This window comes from Colletotrichum chrysophilum (assembly GCF_026319265.1).
Source record: "Colletotrichum chrysophilum strain AFK26 chromosome Unknown scaffold_57, whole genome shotgun sequence".
Classification (NCBI taxonomy): domain Eukaryota; kingdom Fungi; phylum Ascomycota; class Sordariomycetes; order Glomerellales; family Glomerellaceae; genus Colletotrichum; species Colletotrichum chrysophilum.
In genome coordinates this window covers 34725-50402 of record NW_026517344.1, presented here as the reverse complement: position 1 = coordinate 50402, position 15678 = coordinate 34725, and the positions used below count along the sequence as shown (strand labels likewise).

Sequence of the window (15678 nt, the reverse complement as noted above, 5' to 3'; positions counted from 1 at the left end):
GCTGTGCGACAGATGTCGCGGGCAGCTTGACAAAGTTCGGCTCTGGCGGCGGAATCCTGGGAGTTGTAGTGTACAGTCCAGTTGCAAGCCGCATACGCCATGAAATGTGCCTCCTTCCAACGAAACTCGCCCTCCAAGATCATTTCCACATCCGGTAATGACAGGACACGAATACAAGAGAGAGTATTATTTCTGTGTGCGGAACACATGTCAAAACTCCCCTTCCATGTATTTGACGGATCAGGTTTCGCAGTCAGAAACTCCCGGGCTGTCTGATGGATGAAGAAAACCTTCCCGTCAAAGACTGATGAAAAAGCCGCAAAGATTTCTTGCCGTACTTTGGAAGCTTTCGCGAGGCCACAAGTCATCGCCAACTTCATCATGGGTCTTATAGCTCCTCGTTTGTAATGTCAGAGCGTAGTTGACTTGGTCTAGCGTCATAGGCTCAGTAGCAGTGAGGACAATGCTGAGAAGATTCCTTGCCTGCTCTTGATCTTGGCTGCGACTCAGGATTTTCTCATAAGCATCAAAGACAGAAGCAGGGAAACTAGAAAGCAGTGCCTGTACGGTCGAGGGCTTATGGTATGCGCTTCTTCTTTCGTCAATAAGACTGAAAGTAAGATGAAGCCAAAGGTAGGTGCGATTCTCCATGGTTTTCAGTCGTTCGGAAATGGCATCACGGTGCTCTTTCGGAAGTCTTTTCCGAAGTCTTTCACCCTGTGGTCAATGACAAGGTCGATCTCGTGACGGATCTCTTCAGACTTCTCATCGCCATCGAGTCGAATATAAGACTCATTAGTCGCCATTCTTTTGAATGATACCTCCGGGTCGTCATATGGCCGGCTTGTGATGAGAAACTTGAGTTTTGATGAAGAGGCATGCGCCTCATCGCTGAAGTAGAATGTTTCGAGCGCTTGCAAAATGTCGTGACGCCCTTCTTTACTGCACTCGTCTAGAGCATCGAGCACACACACAATTTCCCCCGCTTCAGTGTTCCTAGCACAATCTACGAGGATCTTCCAAAGCTGGTGAAAGCTACTCCGCAGCTTTTCGCCGTAATTTTTGAAAGCAGTATTCGCATAGTTAATCAGACACCGCGCTTCATTTTGGGTGAACAACTGATGCAAGATAGCAGACAAGGCGTCATAGCTATTGATTCGACGCTCGTCACCCTCTTTGAAAAAGAAGTAGCAGACCGTGGTGGCTACAGAGCCTGTCGAAAGTTTTCCATCGTCAATCAGCGCTCGCGTCAGCACAGATTTCCCACAACCAGGCCCGGCGGACACCCAAATGATGTTTGAGGTGGTACTCTCAAGCCATTGGCGATATCTTTTGTCCCCGAGAAACCACTCGCAAGTTCCAAGGACTCTCTTGGTGTTGAAATTCTTGTGTGCTTCATGGTCTACAGCAAACAAATGGAGCAATCTTCTGTCATTATCGTCATGTTCTCGGGCATATGTCGTCACCGGTTGAATGATCGGCCTAGTTAATCTAGGTTGTCGTAAACCGTCCGAATTTTCAGCATGCTCAGCTTGAACTAAAACCAGTCAGGAAGTGCCACATCCTTGAAATAAAAAAAACTTACACTGAGTTGAGATTTCTGTGCATGGGAAGGTTCCCAAAATTGCCTTGGTTGCGGAGGCGGCTCTCGCCGCGGCGAAAGCCTGGTATTTCTTGTTCTTATGGCTGTCTGCGTAGTCACACACAGCCTTGACAACTATGCACGGGAATTGATCCCATATGCCAGCTCCCTCCATCTCAAAAGCAATGAGGTCGTGCTCTTCAGCAATGCGGTCGCGATCCAGGCCGGACTTCATTACCGTATCGCCAGACCCTAAACGGCCAACTAGAACGCGAAGTTCATGCGCCGTCATGGTGTCGCATTCCATATCCTGAAATTTCCGCTTTTTAAGGCGACCTCTCGATACGAGACGCGAGAAATCGCACCGAAGTTCGTCGCATGAAGCCTGCCGTGCTGCCTCGCACGCTCCAAGATCACTGCATTCACAATGTTGAGAATCATAGTGCCTGTGGAGATAATCTGGCTCGAATAAATAGTCATCCGTCATGGGAGGACGCTGATATGTTTCTATTTCCGTTTCGTTTCTCGCCCTCTGCTGGATACTTTGTAGTATTTCGCTCGTTCGTTGCTGCAAAGTCTCGCGTTCAGTATTTGTGTCGAAGATGACTGTGAGTGATCGAACACTCTCGTGGGGCCTTCCTAGACTGTCTTCGATGGTGTCTTTCATGGCGAACCTGTCCGCATACCGTCGTCCCAGGTCGTACTGCACGATGCATTTACTTATTACCACATCCCCAAGCATGAGCTCTTGGTCGGTTCCGACTCCTGGTACTCCTCCACAGATACCAGCCAATACAGCCAACTTAATCTCAGTGAAGCTCGACCGGAGGCTCGCCGCTGCGCTTGCTGCATTGACTTTCCCCATACCAGCAAGAAGAAGCAGAACAGTGTTTCGGTTTGCGATTCGGCCGACCTTGTACTTGTTGAAGTCCCCGGGCGCATTTCCAAGCTGGACTTCAGCCCCTTCCCAAATCTCATCAAAGACATAGGTGACGGCATCATACTCGCAGCCGACGGCGCAGAAGATTGCGATCTGGAAATCCTCACGTCTGAGACCTCGTGGTGGCGTAGCCATGATGAATCACAAGCTCGTCACGGTAGAAAGCCTTTCGCGGTGGATTCGACGGATAAACGCGTTGAGAACGGGAGAAAGAAGATGTTCTGTGATAGTCTACGTTTTGCGAGAGGGGTTATCTTGGCTTGCAGCCTGATCTTACGTCTGACACGAAATGAGGCTGGCGACTCACCAGGGGTCCCTATTGGCCGTGGCGGCAGTTGGTCTTCTTATCCCACACGCAATCTAATCGCCAAATAATCTGGCGGTACGGTCTGTTGTTTTTCCGGTCTCTGCTACATTGAGAGCAGATGAGGACACTTTCGACCTGATTTTAATTTGATGTTGTTAATAGAGATTTCCCGCACATTTCTTCCGAGCTACACCGCAAAACATTTATGATGTGAAATTTCATCCATTGAAACGCTCTCACCTTCCACAAGGAGTCCATAATGTGTTTCAACGAACTGCGAAATTCGTGCGGACTTGAGAAAGGCCAGTCAAACCCGCACCAAAGGACGTTCGCCAAGACCAAAGGTTGTAACAAGTCGTTGAACAGTTAGTATGAATGAGAGTTGCTCTTTACCATTTTTCTTTCTCATTTCTGCAGAAGACAGAATATGAATTATGGGGTACCATTCTGTTCCCAATAGTCATGGCTTGTTGGCTTACCTCTTGCCCCCTCGGATGTTATCACCGAAAACAACCACATGCCAGGGATTAGCTTCGGCTTCAGCAAGCGACGCACTTCTGAGACCGTCCTACTCATTTACCCCAGAATGAGCAAGCAACTGAGACTCATGGCAACTCTTGGCTAGTTCCGTGGGCGCGGCTACTTCCCCGGATGTGCGGAGAGACCTGGGGCAACCCCGCGCGTTGTACAGATCCGGGGTTTAGGGGTCTCTGAGCATACCAAGTTGCCGTTTTGTCTATGGCCCGCTCGACAACTCCATTAGGTATATAACAGGTCCAGCTCTTTCAACGTCAAAGCTTTGGTCGTCACATCTCCCAGGTTTCGTTGGTGAGGACGTCGCTAATAAGTTCCCGAAGCCGCGCACCCTGAAGTTCCGAGTATCCATCCAAATCCACCAACGTTTTAGAACGACACAACTTGAAACCTTCAACTCCAACAAATTATGACAGCCAAGTTGGACGATGCACAGCTCGCCGCAACGGCCGAGGAGCTCGAGATGACGAAGAAACAAGATGAAGAGCACGTTGCGTTTAAGCAAATCAGCCCCGAGGAAGAACGCGCTCTCGTGCGCAAACTCGATAGAGTTCTGATGCCTCTCATGGCTTTCGTCTATTTCTTCCAATGTACAAACCCTATCTTCAACCACCTGCTGCATCAAATGTGCTAACCCCAACTCAAACCAGACCTCGACAAACAATCCATCAACTACGCCTCTGTCTTCGGCCTCCGCAAAGACCTCCGCCTCACAGGGCAAGATTTCTCCTGGGTCATTTCCCTCTTCTACTTCGGCCAGCTCTGCTCCGAGTACCCCGCCGCCTACCTCATGTCCCGGCTGCCCATCACCCTATTCGTCGGGGTAACAATCATCATCTGGGGCGGCGTCGAAATGACGCTCGGCGCAACCCGCGACTTCCACACCCTCGCCGCCGCGCGCTTCTTCCTCGGGTTCGCGGAGGGCGCCGTCTCCCCGGCCTTCATCATCATCACGTCCAACTGGTACCGCCGCCGCGAGCACCCGATCCGCGTGGCGACGTGGGTGTCCATGTCGGGCGTGAGCCAGATCCTCGGCGCGCTGATGATGTACGGCATCGGCGGCGCGAAGGAGATGGTTATTGAGAAGTGGCGGGCGATGTTTTTGCTTAGTGGAGGGCTGACGGCGGCGTGTGGTGTGGTGTTTTGCGTGATGATGCCGAGGGATACGACGACAGCGTGGTTTTTGAATGAGAGGGAGAGGAAGGTGGCGACGTTGCGGTTGGCGGTGGATCGTGGGACGAGGGATCGGGCGGAGTTTAATTCGAAACAGATGACGGAGGCGCTGAAGCAACCGATGGTGTGGATGTATTTTATGATGGCGCTTTGCATCACGTTGACGACGCCGATCTTGAAGGTACGCTTTGTGAAATCTGCAGGAAGACTTGGGGCTGACTTGTCTAGTTCTCATCGCTTGTCGTCAACGGATTTGGATACTCGCCCTTCCAGACCATGCTGGTTGGCCTCCCTGGCGGTGCCATCAGCTTCGTCACGATCTGGGTGGCCGCTCTTGTGCCAAGGTTCTTTCCCGGCACCCGAGTCTACACCTCGATGGGTCTGTGTCTGGTCCCTTTGCTAGGTTCTACGATGCTGCTCGCGCTTCCGGCGAAAGGCTACGAATGGGGCATCGTGGCGAGCACTTGGCTCGCCGCCTGCTGCAGCTCGCTCCTCAGCTCATCGGCGGCTATGATGGCGTCGAACGTCAAGGGCAACACCAAGAAGAGCGTGGTTAGTGCGGGCTTCTTCATCGTGTACTGCATCGGATGCATCGTCTCCCCGCAGGCGTGGACCGAGTCCGACGCGCCAAGGTACACCAAGGGCTGTATCCTCAGTATCGCCAGCTGGGTCGCGTTAATCGTGACGTATGCGGTGTACGGGTTCGCGATCAAGAAGGAGAATGCCAAGAGAGATAGACTTGCGGGTGAGGGCCGTTATGAGTACATGGTTGGCGGACATGATGGAGGCGAACAGGCGGTGCAGATGGGCGTCGCTGTTGATTCGGACTTGACAGACGTGCAGGACAAGGCGTTCAGGTACAACCTGTAAACTCCTTGAGGCACCCTTGAGCAAGAATATGGCGACCCCATGTTAAGACAGTTTCTCTATGGGAGGGACTGACTAGCAATGATTCCGCGAGACGTTTACAAATACAAGCTTTTGTATCAAGCTATTTTCCTAGTCTTTTGGTGTTTTCCAAATTTTGTTAAATGTGGTTCTCGGCGGAGGCATGTTCTCGCGTTTTATTTGATCGACAAGGCGGCAGGACATATGCTATTGACGCTTTATATGAAGGGAACTCAACAAGTGATACTACCTTATGTATCCGAATTGCAGGCTGGACAACAATGACGCCTTGGCGCAGACGTGACGAACATCTTCAGCGTCGCGGTCAAGTGTGTTGATCACAACAAGTCGTCGAATCGGATCCATCCGATGCAGGCACGAAAAAGTAAGCGTCGGATGTTGCGGCCGAAACCCATTTTTGACCAAGAACGTGCTGAGGCCCCGCTGATGATTGATGACTAAGATGCAAAAACTCCACCGCGTACAAACGATTTACCGAAGATAAACAACAACAGGGGCGATCAGCTTAGGGGTCGGAGGGTAAGAAGCCGTCTGGCCGGGTAAGGGATGAGTAAGAGAAGCCGAAAACCCCTGCAGGTCGGCGGGCTTGAAGACGGGGCGGTACGTACCCTGCCTCCGGCCGCTGTCAAAATCTCGGAAGCGAAAGGGCGATTGGCCAATGATGCAACGTCTTTTGAAAGCAGGGATCAGCCGGCGCCACGGAGCTTCCGATTTCTTCCCACAACGGCGGGCTGCTTTAAGGAAATCGACATTCTTGAAGTAGACAGAGAGAGAATAGGAGTAAAAGATGGGAATGGTATCTATGGATGATGGTATTTAATGGTGTAGAAAATGTAGAGTTGGTTCATGAATTGATAGAGGCTGCATTTGTGATCACAAGGACCTTCTAAGCTTGGCACTGCTATGTTTAGCAGGGTCACAAGGTCCCAAAACAGTTCAGGTAGGAAGGAGCTACCCCCAGTAAAGCGGCGGCGCATTCTGTCACCCGTCACGGCAGAGCTCTTTGCCCAATTTTGCCTCGCCAATTTTGCTTCGTTTCCGGACCCTCTCGTTCGCAACACAGTCACCAACACGTTCAACACCTCTCCCAACCCGCCCTTCGATGCACCCCTGATCTTGAGGAGTCGCTCATTCAACCTTCAACCTCCAAGATGATGCGCTCCCAGCTCCAGACCGCCGGCCGCCTGGCCAGGCCCTCCACGACGTCCAGAATCGCCGGCGCAGCCCGCCTTCACATCTCCCCCAACGTCGCCTCAAAAACGACCGCCCTCCGATCCATCGCCACGAGAACGATACCCCGAGCTTCCTACCCTGCTCTGACCTCGTCGCAATACCGCTCCTTCTCCTCCACCCGCATCCAGCATGGTGAGATGACCATCGTCGTCCCTCCCATGGCCGAGTCCATCACAGAGGGCACCATTGCCTCTCTGTCGAAGCAGGTCGGCGACCGTGTCGAGGTCGATGAGGAGGTCGCTAGCATCGAGACCGACAAGATCGATGTGGCTGTCAACGCCTCCGAGGAGGGAACCATCGTTGAGCTTTTCGTCGCTGAGGGCGACACCGTCGAGGTTGGACAGAAGCTCGCGCGCGTCGAGACCGGCGCCGCCCCTGAGGGCGAGAAGCCCGCGCCCAAGAAGGAGGAGCCCAAGCCCGAGGCCAGCAAGCCTGCCGAGTCCTCCGAGGCCGCTGCCGCTCCCACCCAGGAGCAGAAGAAGGAGCCCGAGGCTCCTAAGAAGGAGGAGAGCAAGCCTGCCCCCGCTCCCAAGCAGGAGAAGAAGCCCGCCGAGTCTGCTCCCGCGCTCCAGGCTGCCCCCTTCGGCGCCGCTGGCCTCTTCTCCCGCGGCGAGCGTGTCGAGAAGATGACGCGCATGCGCAAGACCATCGCCGCCAAGCTCAAGCAGTCCCAGAACATGACCGCCTCCCTTACCACCATCAACGAGGTCGACATGTCCGCCCTGATGGAGTGGCGTGCGCGCAACAAGGAGGACGTCATGAAGCGCCACGGCGTCAGGCTGGGATACATGGGTGCCTTCACCAAGGCCACCTGCCTGGCTGCCCAGCAGGTCCCCCAGCTCAACGCCTCCATCGACACTGATAAGGAGGTCATCACCTACCGTGACTACGTCGACATCAGCATCGCCGTGTCTGCCCCCAAGGGTCTGATCACTCCCGTGCTGCGCAACGTCGAGAGCCTCGACATTATCGGCATTGAGCGCGGCGTTGCTGAGCTCGCTGCCAAGGTAAGCCCCCTGCACTCACACTCATTAATATGACAAGGTGCTAACACCATGATTACAGGCTCGTGACGGCAAGCTCACCATGCCCGACCTCGAGGGCGGAAACTTCTCCATCTCCAACCCCGGCATCTTCGGCTCCCTCTTCGGCACCCCCGTCATCAACTACCCCCAGGCCGCCGTCTTTAACATGAACGGAATCAAGGAGCGCCCCGTCGTCGTCAACGGCAAGCTCGAGATCCGCCCCATGATGTACATCACCGTCACCTACGACCACCGCCTCATCGACGGCCGCGAGGCCGTCACCTTCTTGAACGTCGTCAAGAGCTACATTGAGGACCCCGCCAGACTTCTCCTGGCCTGATCTGCTGCTGCTTAGAGAGTGAGGGGACTAGGTACATGGCACAACAGCCTGTAAGAGCCAGGCTGTGCGTCCGTGTTATATTTGTAAACTTTTCTTTGTACCTGGGCGGGATAGCATTGCCTGGCATTGGCATCGGAGAGGCGTACACTGCTGCATCATAGAAGGTCTGGTCGTAGATAATTGGAAGAATCCAATGCCCAGCGTTGTCCTGGTTCAAGCCCATTTCCCCCCCTGTTTCCCGAAGACACTGGCACCGTTGAACTGTTGTAAAAGTTCGATTTCTAAACTTCACCATCCGCATGCACCTGCTGTTCAAGAATTTGTTGTCCACTCCAAAACCCCCACATGTATGCCAAATAAAGATTGGGGTCATTCTTCAATGCGGGGAGGCTTTGCGCCTCAAATTGACGTGCCCCCTCCGCCTCGACGCCGGGCATCGTCCTGGTGTGGCGGCAACTGGTCCCGGTGGACCTCAACTCTCGGCTACAACATCCGGGGACCACATCTTATACCAACATCAGATAACGCCTAGCGATCAATGTATGGGTAAGTATGAAAGCCGGAGAGTATTGGGGAACTTAGCAGATTCGCATTCAGTCTCGGTCACTAACATTTCAAGTAGCCGACCTCGGTCTGCTTACGGTCCGTCCTGCGAAATGTCACTGGCAATTCCTGGGAGCTAGATCTTTCCCGGCGAGTAGCAGCGTCTACCAATCTCGCCACTGAAGCTTTCGAACGCTTTCATATTCATCTATGGAATTGTCGTGCTCTTGCTACCTGGTTGATTTGGAAATCGATCCATGATTCCTCCTTGGAATTACGAGAAAGAAAACCCCAAAATTCTCAGGGGACCTCATCGTGTCTCCTAACTTACACATTTTGAGCATCTGTCACCATGCTCCGGTCAATCAGAGCGGCCTCGCGATGCGAGGCCGTCAAGGCGCTCGCAGCGACTCAAAGTACAACCTCAGCCCGCGCGAGGCGCCATCACCCGTCGCAGATAAGCCTCGTCCCCAAGTTACAGCACGCATGCTTTTCCAGCGGAGCGAGAGCCTTTTCGCCTGTAAAGGGCAGGTCATATGCCACGGCAGCGGAAGCGGTTGATCTTAGAGCGCCTCCTGTAAGATCTTACCCTGATCTCATTGTATCGTCCGGCTTTGTTGACAAGAGTCTGTCTGTTAGAGTCCCATCGACTCCTTCTTACAAGGCGGGGCGGCAAACTACGTCGACGAGATGTATCTAGCATGGAAGGCCAACCCCAAAGATGTCCACGTCTCCTGGCAGACTTACTTCCGCAACATGGAGGACCCCACGGTGCCGTCCACACAAGCGTTCAGACCCCCGCCAGGCTTGATGTCAAGTCGGTACACGGAAGACGCGCCGGTCATCAGCGTAGCAGAAACAAGCGATGCGGTGAACTACCTCAAAGCCCAAAACATCGTACGCGCGTTCCAGGAATACGGCCACACCAAAGCAAAGATCAACCCCCTGGAAGACGTCGGCAACTCCACAATCCACCCTCACCCCGACCTCCCCAGCTCCTCGAACCTCAGCAAGTACGGCTTCACCACAGCAGACCTCGACCGCGAGATCCCTCTCGGACCAGACCTCTTCCCCCACCTCGCCAGCACCGCCAAAACCATGCCTCTCCGCGACATCATCGCCACCTGCGAGAAGCTCTACTGTGGCTCCTTTGGCGTTGAGTACCATCACATCTCTGACCCCGCTAAACGCGACTGGATCCGCCAACGAGTCGAGACATACCACGCCTCCACTCCCTCCCCTGCCGAGAAGCAGCGCATCCTCGACACCCTCATCTGGGCGACCTCCCTCGAGCGCTTCCTCGCGACCAAGTTTCCCAACGAGAAGCGTTTCGGCCTCGACGGCGCGGAGGGTCTTGCCCCGGGCCTCGCGGCGCTGATAGACCGCTGCGCCGACGTCCACGGCGTGCGGGACATCGTCATCGGGAGCTGCCACCGTGGGCGGATGAACGTGATGAGCACTGTCTACGGCAAGGACTTTGAGACACTGTTCAGGCAATTTGCGGGGACGGAGAAGTTTGATACAGAGGGCGGGCAGACCGGTGATGTGAAGTATCATTTCGGCATGGAGGGCGAGAGGACGACGGCGGGTGGGGGTGTGGTCGGGGTAGAGATGCTGCCTAACCCGTCGCATCTCGAGGCCGTTGATCCCGTTGCGCAGGGCAAGGCGAAGGCCGTGCAGGAGATCAAGGGGGACGTGAATCAGTCCCAGCTCATGTTCATGGCACTACACGGGGACGCGGCGTTCTCCGGGCAGGGACCGGTGTACGAGACGCTGAATCTCTCTGGTTTAAAGGGGTACGAGGTCGGCGGGACGGTGCGGCTCATGGTGAACAACCAGATCGGCTTCACCACAGATTCTCCCGACTCCCGATCGACGCCGTACTGCTCCGACCTGGCCAAGTACATCGAGGCGCCGATCTTCCACGTCAACGCCGATGACCCGGAGGCGGTCGTGTTCCTGTGCAAGCTTGCCGCCGACTGGCGGGCCGAGTTCCGGTCCGACATCGTCATCGACGTCAACGGCTACCGGCGCTTCGGGCACAACGAGATCGACCAGGCGAGCTTCACGCAGCCGGAAATATACAAGAGGATTGCAGAGCAGCCGGCGGTGCTGGAAAAGTACATTGAGAAGCTGGTTGGCGAGGGGACAATGCAGGCGGAGGTGGTGGAGGAGCAGAAGAGGTGGGTTTGGGAGCAGTTGGAGGAGAAGCTGGCGAGGAGCAAGCTGCCTGTTGAAGATCTAAAGACGGGAGATAAACTCACCTCTGAGCTTTCGTCAACATCGACGGCAGTGAGCGAGGCAGCTTTGTCAACCATCGCCGAGGCAATCACCAGCGTGCCAGAAGGCTTCAACCTCCACCGCAACCTCCAACGCATCCTCGCCGCCAAAAAGCAAGCCTTCGACGCCGGAACCGTCGACTGGTCCACCGCAGAAGCCCTGGCCTTCGGCTCCCTCGTCCTGGAAGGCAAGCCAGTGCGCATCAGCGGCCAAGACGTCGAGCGCGGGACCTTCTCCCAGCGCCACTCGGTCCTGCACGACCAAACCACGCACGCCAAGTACACGCCGCTCAACCATCTCCAAGACCCCCAGCCCGCGCGGTACACCGCCGTCAACTCGCCGCTGAGCGAGTTCGGCGTGCTCGGCTTCGACTACGGGTATTCCCTCGCGGCGCGGGATTCGCTGGTCATGTGGGAGGCGCAGTTTGGCGACTTTGCGAATAATGCGCAGGTTGTGATTGACCAGTTCATCGCTTCGGGCGAGGCGAAGTGGTTGTTGAAGAGCGGGCTTGTGATGTCGTTGCCGCATGGGTATGATGGGCAGGGACCGGAACATTCGTCGGCGAGGCTGGGCAGGTTTCTGGAGCTGGGGAGTGAGGATCCTAGGGCGTGGCCTGAGGATCTGGAGAGGGCGAGGAGGGAGTGTAATGAGAGGATTGTGTACATGACGACGCCGGCGAATCTGTTTCATGCGTTGAGACGGCAGGTTTACTCGCCTCACAAGAAGCGTAAGTTGATACTGCAAGACTTTCTAGGGGATACTGCGTGCTAACATACCTAGCTCTGATAATTTTCTTCTCGAAGTCCCTTCTGCGCCACCCTCTAGCACGCTCGTCTGTACACGACCTTACTGGTACATCAACTTTCCAGCCAGTCCTCTCCGACCCAGAGCACGGCAACAGTATCTTATCCCGAGAGGAAATCAATCGTGTGATCCTCTGCAGCGGCCAGGTCTACGCCTCGCTCCACAAACACCGCGACGCAAAGGGCATCAAGAACACAGCCATCACGCGCATCGAGGAGCTGCATCCCTTCCCGTGGGCTGAGGTAAAGGAGAACCTCGACTCGTACCCGAACGCGCAGACGATCGTGTGGTGTCAGGAGGAACCGTACAATGGGGGTGCTTGGCAGTACATGCGCGATAGGCTGGAGACGGTGGCATCGGAGTCGGAGAATCACAAGTTCAGTCGGATCGTGTACGCTGGGCGGGGAACTGGGGCGGCGGCAGCGACGGGGTCGAAAAAGGTGCATCAGGCGGAGGAGGAGAGGTTGCTGGTGGATGCTTTTGGTGATGTTCAAAGTTAGAGATTATAGACTTTATTTTGCGTTGAGATATCTTACAAATCTTGATGAATTTATTGTTTGGTACGAAGAATTGTCGATCGGACTTTTGTACAACGTTGTGCTCATCGTATCGCACTAAACTGCGCGGTCGAGATAGGTTATCTGAGACGATAAGTGCTGAAGGATGAATACTTTTCACCAAAGCGAGTCCAACATTGCCAAGCAGCAAGTATGCCTTACCTCATTGATGGCAATTGACTACTGTGTCAGAGGAACGTATGCATCAAATACATGTTTCAACTGTATGTGCTTGTCTCTACGTTATAGCATTAGCGTGGGGTAAGCAGAACTCAGCCACTAGGGTTGATGAGGCCAGTGATAAGGACTTTGCACTATTTCGTTAACCGAAGTATGCCGATGATGCACACCGAGAACCGTACATGCAGAAAGGTAGGCGACCAAATGCGAAACTTATCAAGTGAACCAATTGCTAGGCGTCTTTCGTGGCCTAGAAGGATCATGCGGCTGACCTCAAGGCATTCATAGCCTGCAGCTACCAACCCACTAGTGAGACTTTTCAGCCCAGCCTGCCGCAACTGCGACGCGCCACAAAGTTGAGCCAACGTGACCTCTGGTTGCCTCTTTTGTCTCACAATGCTTTCCAGCTTGACGTGTGCTTGGAAATATTTCCCTCATCCTCTTCCGAGCATGCACAGCTATGTTGGCGACTGCATCCACTGTCGAAACATCCCCAGACACACTCACTCTTCCCGTTTGGCAACTTCAAGCACATGTCTCCTTGCCTTAGATATTGGAGTACAATCAAGCACTTTCCGTGAGCGTGTTCTTATTTCGTCGCCCATGATAGTATGCGGCTTGCGCCAGCGGAGAGCACAGCCTGATCCATCAAGCCGTCATGATGGATCCGTTTTCCGTCACCCTTGGCGTGATCAGCCTCATAGGCACCAGCGCAAAGATCATAACATCGCTGAAAGATGTCGTGGATTCTTCTCGGGGTGTTGATAGGCGATTGCAGATGCTGATCAGCGACGTGGAGATGTTCAAGGCTATGCTAGAGTCAATGAAGGGAATGCTGGAGTCGAAAGAAGTGCGCTCACTTCCTCTCCATGCGACGGGCGATTTGACCAGCCACTGGAACACCATATCAGTTTGCATTCAAGATGGCGAGAAGATGATGTCTGGATTTGCTGACATGTTGGAGAAAATTGATAAATCTGTCGATTTCATGGATTCGACGAGGAAGGTTCTCAGACTGAAGTCATCTTGGGAAGATATCTCGGTCTTTCAAACCCAGCTATCAGCCTATCGGCAAACGATATCTGTCTCGCTTCAAGTCGTACTGATGTAAGTACTTACCGAGTTGTCCCCAAGTTGAGCATGTTCTTACTAGTTTTTTAGATGGAACCAGGTCGTGACTAAAGATCAAAATGTCTTCAGCGGGCCTCTGTTCTTGCCCGGTCTTTCGGACCTTACGACGGCGATTCGTCGCTTAGCAGAAGATGTGTCTGAGCGCATGAAGGCTCTGGAGAATCGCGCCGATTCTCGTGAAATTGAAAGCGAAATGTCGACGCTCAATAACATGAAAGATTGTGTGCAATCTTCACACAAAATCGCATCGACCGCATCCTCATGGTCTCTCTGTACAGATGCCTCCGAGTCGGTCGCAGCCTCGGATTTGCATGATATTTGGCCCCTGGAGCCTAACCCCAGCACACTTGCCTGGGTAACCAGCACGTCAAACATAAACCTGATCCGAGCACCTTCTATTCATTCTGTTCCGATCATATCAGTTTCAGCAGCAGATCAGTCTGACTCAGACGACGAGATAGAAGCCGAGATTGTCAACCTTCATATGAAGAGAGGACGTGAAGAGCTACTGTTGGGAAACTTTGCGACTGCTGAGCGACTTCTCCAGAGAGGGGTTCGACGGCTAAGGAGCTCTAGAAGCCAGCGACAGAATCTCTCTGCGCATGCAGACGGACTGGAGGATCTAGTAACCCTGTACCGTGAACAAGAAAGATGGGAAGAGACCAAGGACACAATCATCGATAGGCTTGCGCTCCTCTCTAGGACTGCAACAGCCGACTCAACAGAGGTTCTGAGGGAAAAGCTCGCTCTCGCCGATGTGCTTATGAAGCTTGATGATCCGGTACAAGCTCGTCTACACGCAAGGACTTGCATCAAAGCCTACCGAAAGCTTGGTTCAAAAGGCCACGAAGGACTGAAGGAATCATTGAGTATGATGATCGAAATCTGCTGTCGCGAGGACGATGTCGATGGAGAAGAGGAGCATCGGCTTCTTCTCTCCAGCATTTCACCGTCGCTGGATGTAGATGATTCGTCCTCTTCGTCCAAGACTGTGTTAGGAACAAGCATACAAAGTGACTCTAGTCCCTCTCCCGAACCGACAACGGAGGATCCAAATCCTTCTGACTTCTTTCAAAATCTGACTAAGCGATTCCTGTCGCATCGAAAGATTGCTAATGCAGAAGAAGAAGGACAGTCCGGACGTGGGATAATGCACACAAGTCGGAATCCAGTAATCAACGCTTCAAATGAGCGTTGCTCCCAAACCAAAAGTCCGGTACCGTCCGATCACACAAATGTGGATTCCTACCTGGCAGCTTCAGAAATAACCCCTTCAACGGACCACTTGAATACTTTCATCACGAGTCAACTAGAAGCCCCGAACCACCCCCGCCTCAAGATTTGGGAAGAATTCACCCAGTCGCACCATCGTTCGGTCAGTCTTGACGGTGACTTCAGGACAGCACTCTAAGACTAATATGCCAGCAGGCTTCCAACCCAGAGGCATCTTTGCATTATGCAACGCCAATAAGTGAAGCTCAAATAAAGAGCACTGAGCGCATCACACTCCGTGTAGAGCCTCCCCAAGAGGGTTCAGCTGTGGATTGTTCCGGAACACAGAGATTGAAAAGCAACTCGTGTTCGAACCTGAAGGGCGACTATATTCAGTTGGCCAATGGCTCTGGGGAAAGCTCCAGTTTAAGCCGGACAGACCAATCAGCGGCATGGACACCAAGAGTTACAGCAATGTTTGTTGGGAGCACTTACAGCGGCAAGACCTCTCTCATTAGGTGCGTATGGTCTGCTTGGCCGTGAAAATTTGGACAGATCTACCCAAATTTATTTTGTCATGGAAGTCGCTAACAGAATTGTTAAAGTCGTTACTTATCTGGTAGCGATACTCTGGCCGACATAGTAAGAAGCAGATGATTAACTATATTCTTTGCATCTCTTGCGAGGTGTCTAGATTGTACATTTTTGTTTCGCTTCTGTGAGCTGACTTATACTTCGTAGAATGACTTGACTCGTTCTCTTATCCCGCAAACCAAAGCATGTTCTATCGAGCTCGAAGCCAAAACAGTGTCGGTAGAGCTTGTGCTATGGGATAGTCCTGGACCGATCAGCGAAGAAATGTTTCCGGGCACGATCCACAAAATTGCCGACAGCATAGCCGGCAGTATAAATTGCGTCGTCCTTTGCT

The 15678-nt window shown here is 53.4% G+C and overlaps 4 protein-coding genes across 4 annotated transcripts; 3 read left to right on the top strand and 1 right to left on the bottom strand.

The window, feature by feature from the left end:
- Nucleotides 1-1462: 1462 nt before the first annotated feature.
- On the bottom strand, nt 1463-1874 carry COL26b_007171 (uncharacterized protein; the record flags this gene model as incomplete). Its single annotated transcript, XM_053179973.1, has 2 exons — nt 1463-1482; nt 1586-1874. 2 exons carry the CDS (start codon nt 1872-1874, stop codon nt 1463-1465), a joined length of 309 nt encoding a protein of 102 aa, XP_053036035.1.
- A 1898-nt stretch (nt 1875-3772) lies between these two features.
- Nucleotides 3773-5406, top strand: COL26b_007170 (uncharacterized protein; the record flags this gene model as incomplete). Its single annotated transcript, XM_053179972.1, has 3 exons — nt 3773-3953; nt 4014-4717; nt 4765-5406. 3 exons carry the CDS (start codon nt 3773-3775, stop codon nt 5404-5406), a joined length of 1527 nt encoding a protein of 508 aa, XP_053036034.1.
- Nucleotides 5407-6596: 1190 nt separating this feature from the next.
- Nucleotides 6597-8043, top strand: COL26b_007169 (uncharacterized protein; the record flags this gene model as incomplete). The annotated part of the gene is made up of 2 exons (XM_053179971.1): nt 6597-7685; nt 7744-8043. The coding sequence occupies 2 exons, from the start codon at nt 6597-6599 to the stop codon at nt 8041-8043; spliced, it is 1389 nt and encodes a 462-aa protein (XP_053036033.1).
- A 1233-nt stretch (nt 8044-9276) lies between these two features.
- COL26b_007168 (uncharacterized protein) lies at nt 9277-12170 on the top strand (the record flags this gene model as incomplete). The annotated part of the gene is made up of 2 exons (XM_053179970.1): nt 9277-11593; nt 11692-12170. 2 exons carry the CDS (start codon nt 9277-9279, stop codon nt 12168-12170), a joined length of 2796 nt encoding a protein of 931 aa, XP_053036032.1.
- Between the last annotated feature and the right edge of the window lie 3508 nt (nt 12171-15678).